At 35.8% G+C, this 13,977-nt stretch overlaps 1 protein-coding gene across 1 annotated transcript in view; it reads right to left on the minus strand.

Moving 5' to 3' along the window:
* Window positions 1–13,977, minus strand: part of LRP1B (LDL receptor related protein 1B) — a 1,499,204-nt gene that overhangs the window by 280,874 nt on the left and 1,204,353 nt on the right. Inside the window, exons 46-47 of the mRNA XM_044913608.1 lie at window positions 10,451–10,579; window positions 7,889–8,008 (exon numbers count right to left, since the gene is read on the minus strand). Of these exons, the coding sequence (XP_044769543.1) occupies window positions 7,889–8,008; window positions 10,451–10,579 (249 nt within the window). The remainder of the gene's footprint in view (window positions 1–7,888; window positions 8,009–10,450; window positions 10,580–13,977) is intronic.

Consider the following 13,977-nt stretch of genomic DNA (forward strand, 5'->3'; position numbering starts at 1 on the left):
TTCAAATTTCCACAGGTTGATTATGTAAATATACAACCTGAAGGGCTCTTCGATTATGCCACTTTCACTAGTGTTGATATTTTAAAGAGCCTATTTAATTATAAATAGAAATTATATCAGTTGTAAATGGTTAAAATGCTACCTTAAAATATGCAAATTTTACTCAAGGGTGTGTATGTCATTTGTATTTTATATTGCACTGTTCGTATTATATTTAAGTGTATCTTGCAATTGTATCCTTATTTGTGCTTAACTGATGATTGGAATAAATGTTTTATTTATAATTTGCAATTATAATTGCTTCAGTGTTTTCTTCATTAAAAATAACATCTTATCATATGAAACAGATAATGCTATTATGAGTAGAGATAAATAACCTGTTCCAAAGAAGAAAAAAACTAATGTTCTTCTTTTATGTCTAAAAAGCAAAGTCTCTTACATATACCTTTTTATTACATTTTATATTTAATTTTTTTTTCAATAGAAACAGTGAATGGAATACATAACATATAAAGTAATCATGACAAGCATTTACATTCTGTTTCTTACTTTGCTCTCTGTCAGCAATCTCCTATTAAGAGATTGTGTTCCAGAAGTTTCCTTATAATCCCTTTATTTAGAAGACAGGATTCATTTCTCCATGAAACAACATTCTAGATAGTGGTAATGTTCCTAGACAGTCTACAAAGATTTATCGCATAATACCCTTGAGTTTCTATCTTACACTCACAGAGTTTAAGGATACCAGAAGAATCCCAATGGGAGCAATCACAATTCACCACATCATCTCCATCTCTCCCCAACTTCCACAGAGAATCTTCTGTGTACATGGCAGGGAGTCCCTCTGAGTGGAGATTGGTGGCAGATAGGATGAAGAGGCAAATTATGACTCCATTAACATGAGGATAGCATCTCACATAGTTATGAGGGCTGAAGATCTGGCAATATTACAGTAATGGAGTTTTAAAAACTGTATTGGGGCTCTCAGGTGAAAGTGAACGTAAAGAATACCTTGTGAGAAGAGTAGAGATTTGGAGCAAGTAGAACCAGTTTTAGATGGAATTCTGAGAAGAAGAAAGAAAGGAGAAGAACTCTGACTAGATGAAAAGAAACTGTAACTTTGAAGTTAAAAAGAAGGGTTAGGAGATAGTATTTAAAAGAAAGACATGGGGGAAAGGATGAGGTAGGGGGTCAGAAGAACTGGGTACAGAATAGAATATTTGCAGGATGCGTTTTTCTCCCATTTTCCAATAAAAAATAGGGCTAATGAATCTTGGCGAGGAGGACAGGCAGGCCTATTAGAGTATGTGCAATGTGCAAATAGGAAGACTGTCCCTTTACTTCAAATCCTCTTTTCACAGAGTCCATGACTTGGTATAAAGTTTGAGAACCACCAGAGGGTTAAGCAGGGTGTTAAGTAGCACTGGAATTGGACACACTACGTGGTTGCAGAATTTCATATGCAGCAGAGGCAAGATGGTTGGGGGGATGAACATCTCCAGCATCTGTAGGCAAGGAAGGAGAGGGAGATGGGAGAAATCCATGGGAATTCAGGAACTTTATTAGTTAAGCAAATACCTCTTTTGCCAAAACCTCTTCCTCTATGTTCCTTCAACTATATTTCTTCCTCACTTTGTTTGGTCAGTCAAGTATTGAAATTTGTTTCACCCTTAGGGTGATTTTTGAGGGAGAAATATGTTGGAATCTCTAATTTGTCAAGTGAATATGAAAGCTTTCTGACAATTTTTCCTCAGGCTAAAAGTCCTGAAAAAGAGAGAAAAGAAAATAATGTAGTCCGAATAAAGATAAGCCAAGTGAGAAATACTAGACTTTTCCCTCCAGATAGTCCAAAAGTAAAAATAAGCCTACAAAATGTGAGTGAAAACATACTGCAGCCACCCCAGGAATAGCAATGAGATACTACAAAGGAAGATCTGACAGGGATTGTGGGTCAAAGCAGCACTAAGAGAGAAAGTAAAACCATTCTTCCCCCTCACATACTTTCTTAATTTTCCTATTTCATCCACTTTCTTTATTCCATGTCAGTTAAAATATTTACTGAGATAGGAAAGATATAACATTGGTCTTTCTGTGGTTTTTAGGACATTTCTTTTTTTTTTTAAAGATTTTATTTATTTATTTGAGAGAGAGAATGAGAGACAGAGAGCACGAGAGGGAAGAGGGTCAGAGGGAGAAGCAGACCCCCCGCTGAGCAGGGAGCCCGATGTGGGACTCGATCCCGGGACTCCAGGATCATGACCTGAGCCGAAGGCAGTCGCCCAACCAACTGAGCCACCCAGGCGCCCCTTTAGGACATTTCTTATAAGTAACTTATGTTTTCTCTTCCAACTTCCCTGCCCAGCCTGCAGCACATGATGAAAGAAAAAAAGAAAGAAAGAAAGAAAAAGAAAGAAAGAAAGAAAGAAAGAAAGAAAGAAAGAAAGAAAGAAAGAAAGAAAGAAAGAAAGAAGAAAGAAAGAAAGAAAGAGAAAGAAAGAAAGAAAGAAAGAAAGAAAGAAAGAAAGAAAGAAAGAAAGAAAGAAAGAAAAAGAAAGAAAGAAAGAAAGAAAGAAAGAAAGAAAGAAAGAAAGAAAGAAAGAAAGAGAAAGAGAAAGAAAGAAAAAGAAAACTAAATTTTCTGTCATATCTCTTCTGTTTACTTTCAAACTACATCTTTTATTCAATTTACTGCTTAGGCTCTAAAGGTATGCAAACCCAGAAGGAATGATGATTTCATCTATAGGAATGCTTATCCTTTTCCCTTAGTTTATTGTTTGTAGAATCATCAAAGTTTTGCTATGAACTTAAGAAAAAAAAAAAAACTAATACCAGTTTCCTTTCCATTAGAACTACTTAGCTTTTCAGTCACCTAAAGGTATCCAGATGACCAAGGCAAGTTCATGTACTTCCCAAGGAGAGTAATTAGACCCATCTCAATAGGGAGAGAAGGAGGGATACCATGTACTCTCTCCAACCTGTTCACTCAACCTTTCACACACCAGAAGAGGAAATCAGCGTGACAAACTTTCTGAACAACTCTTCAGGTTACCCTCCTCCACACCGCCAGATAGCCTGGTTTCTAAAACTTTCAGGGCAGTAATAAAAGATTTACAAGGATTTAGGGTTTTGCTTCCCTTCAAAAAGAGAAGAAACCAAAACTGATTCCTTGGAACATCCATTTTCACTCTGCCTTGTGGAATAAAGATAATGATAATATTAATTACTATGAACATCTAAACTAAAGAAATAAAAGTGTAATAGTACTTCAATTTACAGATGATTTCACTGTCACCTCTCTCCATAGCCTATCAAACTCTCTCTGTATATATTGATTTTTTATTGTACTAATTCAAATTCTTCATGTCTTACTTTAGTCACATTTAAAAAGAAGTAATAGGTGGTTTGTGTGTGTGTGCATGTGTGCACATGTGCGTTCCTTCACATTCTAGCTTGATATTTTTATCTTTATCCTAGTTTAATGTCTTTATTATATTCTCCTTTCCTGCTTGCAAATAACTGATAAAACATGCCCTTTTGGGGGGTCTACTTCTAGTTTTCTTTCCTCCTTTCTTCCAAATACTTATCCATTTCCCTTTACTTATTCCCAGTATCTTACTATATTTTATCATTTTTAATCTTTTATAGGCAATATAAAATAAGAGCTGATTTAATCTGCACATTTGGCTCTTCCTAAACTAGTGTCAAACTTAGATAGTAAGCTACTCAAATGTTTGGCCAACATCCTATAGTCTAAGATGACAGAGTGACTTCCGAACCTTTCTCTACCTACAAAATGATCTGTGCACATTCTATCCTCTTCCACAACTTTGCATCGCCTTCTCCTACCATCTGTACCTCACATATTTCCTTGACCATCAGTCTTTCCTAAAAATAGTCTTATTCACTGTATTTACTCCTTCACCATCCATTTTCTGCACCAACCCAAGGAGATCTGGCTTTTCTTTACCATTCTGCTGAATTGACTCTCATGAAGGTAACCAAGAGATTATTTCCTATTTGCCAAGTTCAGTGACCGTCTAGTCTATACCTTCCCTCTTGCCTTCCCTTAACACCTTACAATGCTAACTGATTCTCCCTTCTTAAAATAAATAAATAAATAAATAAATAAATAAATAAATAAATAAATAAAATAATAATAATAAATTTCTTATTAAAATCTTTCTATTAGTCCTGTGGTCCACTTCTCCTTTTCTTATATTATTAGTGTCTTTAATTTTTTATTTCAATAGGTAATTCTGATGTACTCCCCTACGACTATTACTCTATACATCCTATGAGCTTTCTCTCTGTATTAAGTCCAAAATTAACACTTCTCTTCTAAATCCACTACCTGAGCCCCAGATCTCTATCTATCTAAATGTCTCTGGAACAGTTCCTTCTGAATGTCTACAGGTGCTCCACTCTCAGAATGTAAAACATCTTTATTACCTTATCCTTGATCCCACATGAACAAAAGACCCACAAAAATAAATTTAAAAATTAATGAAAGACAAATAACAATGTAAAAAGAGGGGGGAAGTTCAGAAAACTTGTCTATTCTTTTCCACGTTTTCTCTGTTTATTACCCGAGAAGACCTGTTATGCCACCTTTTAAAACTCTGTTGTATCTGTCTCCTTTTTATTCTTAGCTTTGGCTGCTTTGATAGCCTCCTGTTTTACCTTTCTCATCTCAGCATTATAGTATTCATTTGCACAAGCATAGTTTTTCCCCCTGTTTTTGAAATGTAAATTTGATTGTATTGGTTCTCTTTTGGACCTTCAGTGACTTTTTGGTGACTACAAGGTGAAGCTCATGTTCCTTAAAATGGCATCAAAAAACACCTTCAAGTCCTGGCTCCTTCCTCTAACTTGCCTCATTTTTTTTTTTTTTAAACCACTTGCCAATATACAATCTGGCTCTAACAATATCAAATTTATTTGCAGCTTTCGATTGTAGTTTCTCTACTTGGAATTGCCTTCTATTTTGATCATTCTACTTTATTTATACATGATTGCACCCCCCTAAAAAAAACTTATCATCATAAAACCTGATATACACCTTCATCTCTTTAAATAACTATCTTTATTTGGAGTTTTAACTCCTTAAGGGCAGGCAGATGACCTATTAATTTTATGTCTCAGTCCTTAATGCATTTTAAGCAATGAAATGTGTTCAGTGAATGAAAATTTTTAAAGGGATATTGATTTAGAAAAATCTGTTTGGGGTCACCTCGGTGGCTCAGTCAGTTAAGCATCTGCCTTTGGTTCAGGTCATGATCTCAGGGTTCTGGGATCAAGCCCCAACATCATCGGGCTCCCTGCTCAGCAGGAAGTCTGCCTCTCCATCTTCCACTGCCCTTCCCTCTGCTCATTCTCACACTCTCTCTAATAAATAAATAAAATCTTAAAAAAAAAAGAAAAGAAAAGAAAAATCTGTTGGGTCCAGATTTTAAGAGGCCCTGAATATCAGACTAAAAAACTTCTTTATTCTGCAAACATCAAGACTTCATTTGTGATTCTTTTTTTTTATTTTTTTAAGATTTTATTTATTTATTTGACAGAGAGAGACACAGCAAGAGAGGGAACACAAGAAGGGGGAGTGGGAGAGGGAGAAGCAGGCTTCCCACGGAGCAAGGAGCCCAATGCGGGGCTCGATTCCAGGACCCTGGGATCATGACCTGAGCCGAAGGCAGCCGCTTAACCAACTGAGCCACCCAAGCGCCCCTCCATTTGTGATTCTTTATCAGGGTCATGATTTAAAAAACAAGGTGAATGCTTACATGGCATTTACTATATGCCAAGTTCTGTTCTGAGTTTATTTAATATTAATATACTCATTTAATTATTGCCTCTTTTCTTACAGCTTGGGAAACTGAGGCACAGAATCATTAAATATTTTACCCAAAGACACAGAGTCAGTGTTGGGGCCGAGATTCTGACCTAAGTCACCTGGCTTGCTGATTGATGCCAGTACTCACTCTGAGAACACATTCAATGATATATTATAGCATGATTACAACCTTGGGATTAACTGGGAAGAGTAGAGGCAGGGAGACCAGTTAAAGGACTATTGTGTACTATGATGATACTTTGAACCAAATGTTAATGCTTGGTACAGAATTGTGAGCAGCATCTGGTTCTCATATAGCCTTAAGGATTAATTTTAGAGATCCTCAAGGAATTAAACATAGGGAATTTAAGAGACGTCGACTGCAAAGGCAGTATACAGGAAAACGTGGAGTGGGTTTTATTCATGAGGGTGTCTGAAAACTAAAATGGAGTGGGATATCATGGTACGTAGTTGGACAGTATTGGTCCTTCGTGCTTTGGCCATATTGTGTAATGGAGATTTACCAAAGATGTATGAGAAGCATAAGGCTATAAAAAGTTAACTATTGAAAGTAAAACTCTTGACACATTTTACTTAAAGCAGATGAGAAAAGGTGCTATGTTGTAGGCTCCTGACGGTGCAGAGGGATTTCTGAATTCAAAATGCAGCTAAGGTATAAAGTTCTCAGTTTTGCCTTAGAAGGATCTCTAGAAATGAAGCTGACAGAAACATCCGAGAACATTTTAGTTGCTTTTACAATTCCCAAAGCTCCACCATAAATTTAATTCTTAGTGTTTTAAATGATTACATTTTAAGGTACATAAACCTGGGTTATACAAATACCGGTGTTATAGTAACATCTTTAGACAAGACAAGCACAAAGGTATAAATGCCTAAACTGGAGGAAACTTGAAACCCTCATCTTAATTCCTAAATGTAGTATTGCTAACTTGTGACAGACAGACGGATAGGCAGCCATTTTTGTGTGTGTTTTAAAATAACTGGGAGCATAGTTAAAATTTTATACATCAAGTGACTGCTATTGAATGTTGCAGGTGAGATGTGGTTTTTTTTATTTTATTTAAAATATTTAATGGGGGGGGGGGGGGGGGGAGCAAATATTTGAAATTTGGAAAACCCTAAACTTTTTGGTAAGGAATTGTAATTTCCATTTCCATTTTCTTTAAGGACATAAAAGGTTGATAATTGATGTAGTTAAATTGAACCATAACCATTGGTGATCATGGGGCAGGTAATTGGAGCCTGCAGAGGAAGTTATAATCTAGGAATTTAAAAAATTAGATCCTGAAGTTTATGTTTAATTGCATCAATTTCTGTATTTATGTGAATTTATAAACTGCAGAAAGTTTTGAATGAGGTTGATCTTGTCTAATATAAGTAAATGAGTCTGTAGACCGTGATCTCCCCAAACTAAAAAGTACAGTACTTGGAATTGTGTTCTTTATGGTTGTAGTGTTGGTAAAGCACTAATAAGCAGAAAATAAAGGAATTACACAGTGGGAAAAAAAAAAAAAAAAAAACTATTGTGTTAATCCAGGCTCAAGGCAGACTGAAAAAGATATTTCAAAGAATTGCATGATTTACTGATACATGGACATGTGGGTGATAAAATATGGTAGAAAGAGGAATCAAGGATAACACTAAGTTTTCCTGTCCAGTTGTTAGGAAAATAATGAGGTCATGTGAAAAACAGAGAATTGGGAAGTGAAGGAGAGTATTTTTTGGAGTAGTACATTCAGTATTACACATTCTGGTAGATATGTCCAATAAACAAGGTGGTAGAACTGAAGAGGTGAGAAATGACAAGAGTTTTGAAGTGAGCAAAGGGATAGAAACCAGAAAAGAGAATATAGTCATAATTTCAATGAACTCTACTAACTCCCTTCCAACAGCAATTACCAAAGTGTGGTCCATCTATATTAGCAGGTGCTGTATACCAAAAAGGTGAAACCACTGTGGTCTCAGGAACACACAGTGGAAAAGTTCAGGAAACACTTAGCATAATAATATTCCTAGGCTGATGCCACATACATTTACCTTTACAGTCCAATTCATCAGAATTGTCCCCACAGTCATTTTCACCATCACATAACTTGCTGTGAGGAAAGCAACGCCGATTGTAGCAGGACTTGAAACCTCTTCTACAGCTTCTGTTTTCTTATAAAGAAAAGTAGAAACAAAATTGGAGGTCTTATAGAGATATTTTTACAAATAGAAAATCACAGATGAGTTCTCATGTCATAATGATTGGATTGTGGATCTATAAAAAAAGTGCTATGCAGTATCAAAGCTCTGGATTAGAATATTCATGCATTATCAAGTAATTCATTCATTAAAAGACCTTTTGACTGAGTGCTTTAACTTCAGTGATTCACATTTGGAGATGTCTTCAAATTATACCACATTATTGTTTCTGATATTTGGGTCAGCACAGAAACAAACATATATTCAACTCTCAAGATATAAGTCTGTAACTCAAAAGTCCTAAGACACTCTCAACACCTATCCCCTATCTCCTCTGCATTTCACAAGGCTTTCATAACAAGACAAAACAAGGGGTAAAATACGTATTCCTGAATCAGTGAATCAGAGGGTTACCTAAATATCCATAAATTTCTCTTAAACATCATCTAAAAATGTCTACCAGAATTTCCTAAGGAGAAGAATAATTGCCTTCTGAATTCTATTTACCTTGAAGAGAGTCTCCTGACATTTTCCAGTTTCTGGCAGAAGGTACCACTTAGAATAATAATAGCTGCCATTTACTGAACACTAATTTTGTGTCTGGCTCTATATGGAGCAAATGTAAACATACATTTGTTTATTTCGTGCTCTAAACCAACATTCAAACTAGGTTTGTTTTGTAGTGAGAAACTAAAATATGGAGAAGTACCCTTGCTCTTACTAGTCATTCACTAGTAGGGTTAGAAACAAAGATTTAACCTCAGGTGTGATTACAAAGCCTAGAATCTACCTGGGGTTGTCAAACTACAGCCCACAGGCGAAATGCAGCCTGGAGCCTGTTTTTGTATAGCTCTGACACTAAGAATGGTTTTTATATTTTGAAACAGTTGTAAACCAAAATTTTTTAAATAAAGGATATTTCACAGAGAGCATTTTTGGCCCACAGAACCTAAAATACTTAACTAGCTAACCCTTTGCAGTTAAAAGTTGCCAACCCCTGCTCATGTGAATATTATTTTGCTTCTCAGAAGGTGAAAATAATGTGAAATATATTTTCAAGACAATTCATAATAAAAGCAAATTTGCAAGCTGACTATTATTATATTTTTATATCCTTTAATATTTTCATAGTGTATAGGGTATGACCATTCATTCAAATGAATATGCCATTTGAGGTAAATTCACTAAAATTTTAGTTACGGATCAGCCATGGGCAAATTACATGTGACTATCATTTTAACTGAGAGTGTGTGATCCTGCAACATAAAAGAATGCGAGAACTGCCTGCAAATTTCCCAAACTCTACCTTCCTCTTATTTTAACCGCTCTTTGATTATTTAGGTATAATTATTATCTAATAGAACAAAGGAGAAAAGTAGAAATCAAATATAGCAACTCCACATACAGATTCCTGAATTTTATAGAGCATACAATACCAATACTCTAATATTATAGTGCAAAAATAAATCATACCAATTTAGAAATAATCTGGAACAATTTTACAATAACTATTAATGATTACACATATACAACTTTCCAGGAAAAATAATGTTGTGATGAAGGCAAATATCAGTTGCTTACTGGGCTCCAAAAGCCAATCTCTACCCCCAAGAGAGAGTGAAAGGTTGACTATCACTTAGTGTCACCTACAAGGCACAGCTGGAGGAATTCCATGCTTGATGAGGAGGCTGGTTAATGCAATCAGCCTTTGTGCCCAAAGGCACTAACCCTGGGCCAATCCTGGAGGCAAGAATAAGGACAACTCTTTGGTATCAACTCAACAGCGTGCTATTATTGACTGATAGCAGAACTTTGCTGCCTAGTAAACTTACAATATCCACCAGTAACTAATATTTCTGCCTTACATTTTTAGGAATGCAATCCTAAAACCTATCTCTACATGACTAGACAGCCTAAAAGAAAGGCCCCTGTTGTATTTAAACTTGAACTTTGTAGATGGAAAGCCATGAGGAAATTCTTCACTGAATATGGTGGGTCCCAAATAGGACATAAGGAGTCCCATTTGAAAACACAAAGCCAAGGGGCGCCTGGGTGGCTCAGTTGGTTAAACGTCTGCCTTCGGCTCAGGTCATGATCCCAGGGTCCTGGGATCGAGTCCCACATCGAGTTCCCTCCTCGGCGGGAAGCCTGCTCTCCCCCTCCCACTCCCGCTGCTTGTGTTCCTGCTCTCGCTGTCTCTCTCTCTGTCAAATAAATAAATAAAATCTTAAAAAAAAAAAAAAAAGAAAAAGAAAACACAAAGCCAAAATCCATTACCTTAGACCTACATGTTAATGAGAGACATTAAGGAAATCATACATGTGAACTAAATGGAGACAACCAAACCAAAAACTATGAAAATAATTACAAACTTCTCTCTGAAGTGAAGACATACATCACATATGAGACACTTACCACAGTAGAGCAGTTTTTCGTCTGACTTATCCTTACAGTGAGGCACTCCATCACAGGTGAGCTGATAGTCAATACACTCTCCGTTTCCGCACTCAAATTCTGAATACATGTTGCAAGATGAATTTTTAGCTGAAAGGGATCAATGTTTTGACTCACTAACAAACATTTCTGATACCATGACAATTTTTTTTCCTTAATCTTTATTATAAAACGGAACTAAAATTTATCAAAATATAAAATCAAATAAAGGGCAATGGTTTATGGCATTTCTTTAACCAAAACAATTAAAAAGAACACCTTTTTGTTTGCTGTTTTTACGTTCCATTTCTAAAATTTTCAGGAGTTGCCTCACTTCATTTTTCTTTTATACCTATTTGTATATTTTGCTAATTATTTTGTGACCGTATATGTGTGGGAAGAAGATGGGCTTACATTTGAGTGATCTTGCTTAGCAGTCTACCTTAAAAATAAATAGTAAAAAGGAGCCAGTTAAAGGAGTTCTGTACGTATTGAGAGAGGTTTTTTTGTGTGTGTGTTTTCTTATTGAAAACTATAATATATTCTTCAATACACTGAAATTTTCCAGTACATAGAGTTTTCATTTTTATTTCTTCATTTATTTTTGTTTGAGTATAGTTGAAACATTAGTTTCAGGTGTAGAGTTCTCATATTTTTATGCTTGACTTTATTCATCTCATCTAAATCTACCTCCAACTGATATTCCTCCCCAGCTACCTTTTTAAAAAGTCTCAGTAGCAGCTTTTGTCATTCAGAAGTACTGGAATTGCTCTTGTTCTATCCATGGTGAGAGGTACCAGGGGTAGGACGGCCACACCGGGCCAGCAACTACTCTTTGAGATGCACAGGAAACCGTGGGTTGAACTGAATCATGTGCACCAGAAGCTTATGGGCTCCAAATGACCACTGCCATCATGTCCCACTTCTAAATCTCAAGATTTTCATAATAAATTAAAAGCCTGAGTTTTTATGTGACTTGCCCAATCTGTGAGCCCAGACCAATAGCAACAAAGTACAAACAAAAAACATCTTTCTACAGCTAGGTTTCATCCCTGGAATGACAGTATGTGACCCCTGTTTTAGAAAGAACTCTCCTGAGGAAAATAGACCTATTTTTATTCTTAAGTAATAGATTCACCAGCAAACATTTGGAATCCAATTTTGTGCTCACATTATGTGTTGTTTGCTTGCTTGTACTCACTCCATTGCTTGTTGAGTAATTGTACAGTGAAATCCAGTCATGCTAATTATATTAGAGGTAATTGGAATTCATTTATCTCTACTAATGCAGAAAACATAGCTTAATTTTATAATTTACTATCAATTTCTTTTCAAAGCTGTATTTTAGAAATATTCAATTACACAGCTACCAATACTATTTGAAGTTTATAAAACTATAAAAATAAAGTTTTATTTTATAAAATAAAAAAGTTTTATTTCTTTATTATTCCTAGAATTTATCTCATTTTACAGATTATTTACCTATCTATTGTCTATGACTTCTAACTGAACTCTTCCAATGTTCATTTTTTTCACTTTCCAAAAAAAATTTTTTTTTCTTGGTGCAGACTAAATTTGGCTGGTCAGGTAGAAAGTCATTTTAGAGAAAGTAACAAAGAATTTAAAAGTCTAAAAATATCATTAACTTCAAAGGAACAAGTCTTAAGAAGGGTACTGACATTACCGCATATGATCACATTCGAGCATGAACTGAACAAAATTCACTTACTGAGAGGCTATTGACTTTCCCAAATTATTCTATCTACTTTCAACACATCTTGTTTAACTTCTCACTTCTAATGAAAACTAACTGTTATGATAGAAAATGCAAATTTTGCTTTTATAATCATTATGCCTCTGAGGGACAAATATTCACAACAAAAATGTTTTTATTATGTAAAATCAAATCTTACATAAACACAATTCTTGCTTAGGTACATTCATTTGAAATAGCATTGAGTATTTTACGCTTCTTTGCAGAAACAAAAATATGGTTCAGTAGTCCTCTAACTCTCTTACAAGATAATTGCTTAAATTATATTTGTTATTCTTATTTCTGTTGTGGATGTTGACAAGGTTAGGAACGTTGTGTAAAATGGAATTGCCTAATCTTTCTGTCAAGAGTTATGACAACACCTGATTTTCCTTCCCTTGTCCTGAGGGAGGTGTTAGTAAACGGTCTTTCACCCCGTCAACACTGCCATTAACATTCATGAACTGCCCTGGGTGAACTAATTCAGATGTAGACATAGATATGCCAGAAACATCCTCATTTCCCAAAGATGGATTTGACAAGAAGTTACTCTCCAATCTCTCTGCTGGACCACAGGATTTCAATATGAATGCACCATGGATACAGGACGCTTCTAGAAAGGTCTGTCAGCTCTGAGGAATCCAGTATCACTCTACAGTTGCATGTGAGTACAACTGTGCTTGTTTAAAAGGTAGTTTTCTTGGGGCGCCTGGGTGGCTCAGTTGGTTAAGCGACTGCCTTCGGCTCAGGTCATGATCCTGGAGTCCCGGGATCGAGTCCCGCATCGGGCTCCCGGCTCGGCGGGGAGCCTGCTTCTCCCTCTGACCCTCCCCCCTCTCATGTGCTCTCTGTCTCTCTCATTCTCTCTGTCTCAAATAAATAAATAAAAAATCTTTAAAAAAAAAAAAAAAAAAAAAAAAAAAATAAAAGGTAGTTTTCTTTCTGATTCATTCCCTCTCAGCCATAGAGAGAAGCAAGTGGCTTAGTAGGGACGGATGTATCTAATCTATTTTGGAGCAAGGACAGGCATCCACTGTGTACAAATAAGCCTTGCTGTTTTGACTAAAGGCATTGCTTTTCTGCTAGCTTGTAGTGACCTGTGAAAGAAACATGAGTGATTCTAATGCATGGCTAACACTCCGGGCTTACAGATGGCATCAGATCCAGACCATTACAGCTGAAACCACAAAAGCAAACTGAAAGAGAGAGTTTAAGCAATTGCCTGAGCAATTCAAGGAAGTGTTAGGTTACTAAGAAATATGGGGATTTGTGGCCTGAATTATTAAAATTGGCTGTCTTCATTTAAAGTTCACTGACCAATTGCATCATTCCCTTGTTTGCATGGGCACAGTCTTAAATATAAGTCTTTTACTTCTTTCACTAAGAGGTGCCCCTTGGGCTGTGGTACCAATTTGCAAAGTGAAAAGATATGTGTATATTCTTGTCTTAGGTGCAATAGTTTTCAAGGTAAAGAAAACGATGTTAAAGTGCCTGTATTAAGGTACACAACAGATAGAAGATCCTCCTGGTAAATAAAGACCAAAAGAAGAATGAAGATAAAGATGAAATATACTTATACCATCTATTACTTATTTTTATAATGTATACATATCCAGCTCGGTTGATTTTCTAAAATGAAGGTATAAGATGAGGATATAGAGAAGAGAAAAAAAAGCAGAACAATTGCCACATCCTGAGAGTGAGTTCACCAGTTTCCAACAAGATGTTTGTCTCTTGTCTTTCTTATACACAAATA

This window comes from Neomonachus schauinslandi, chromosome 3, assembly GCF_002201575.2.
Source record: "Neomonachus schauinslandi chromosome 3, ASM220157v2, whole genome shotgun sequence".
NCBI classification, from domain to species: Eukaryota; Metazoa; Chordata; class Mammalia; order Carnivora; family Phocidae; genus Neomonachus; species Neomonachus schauinslandi.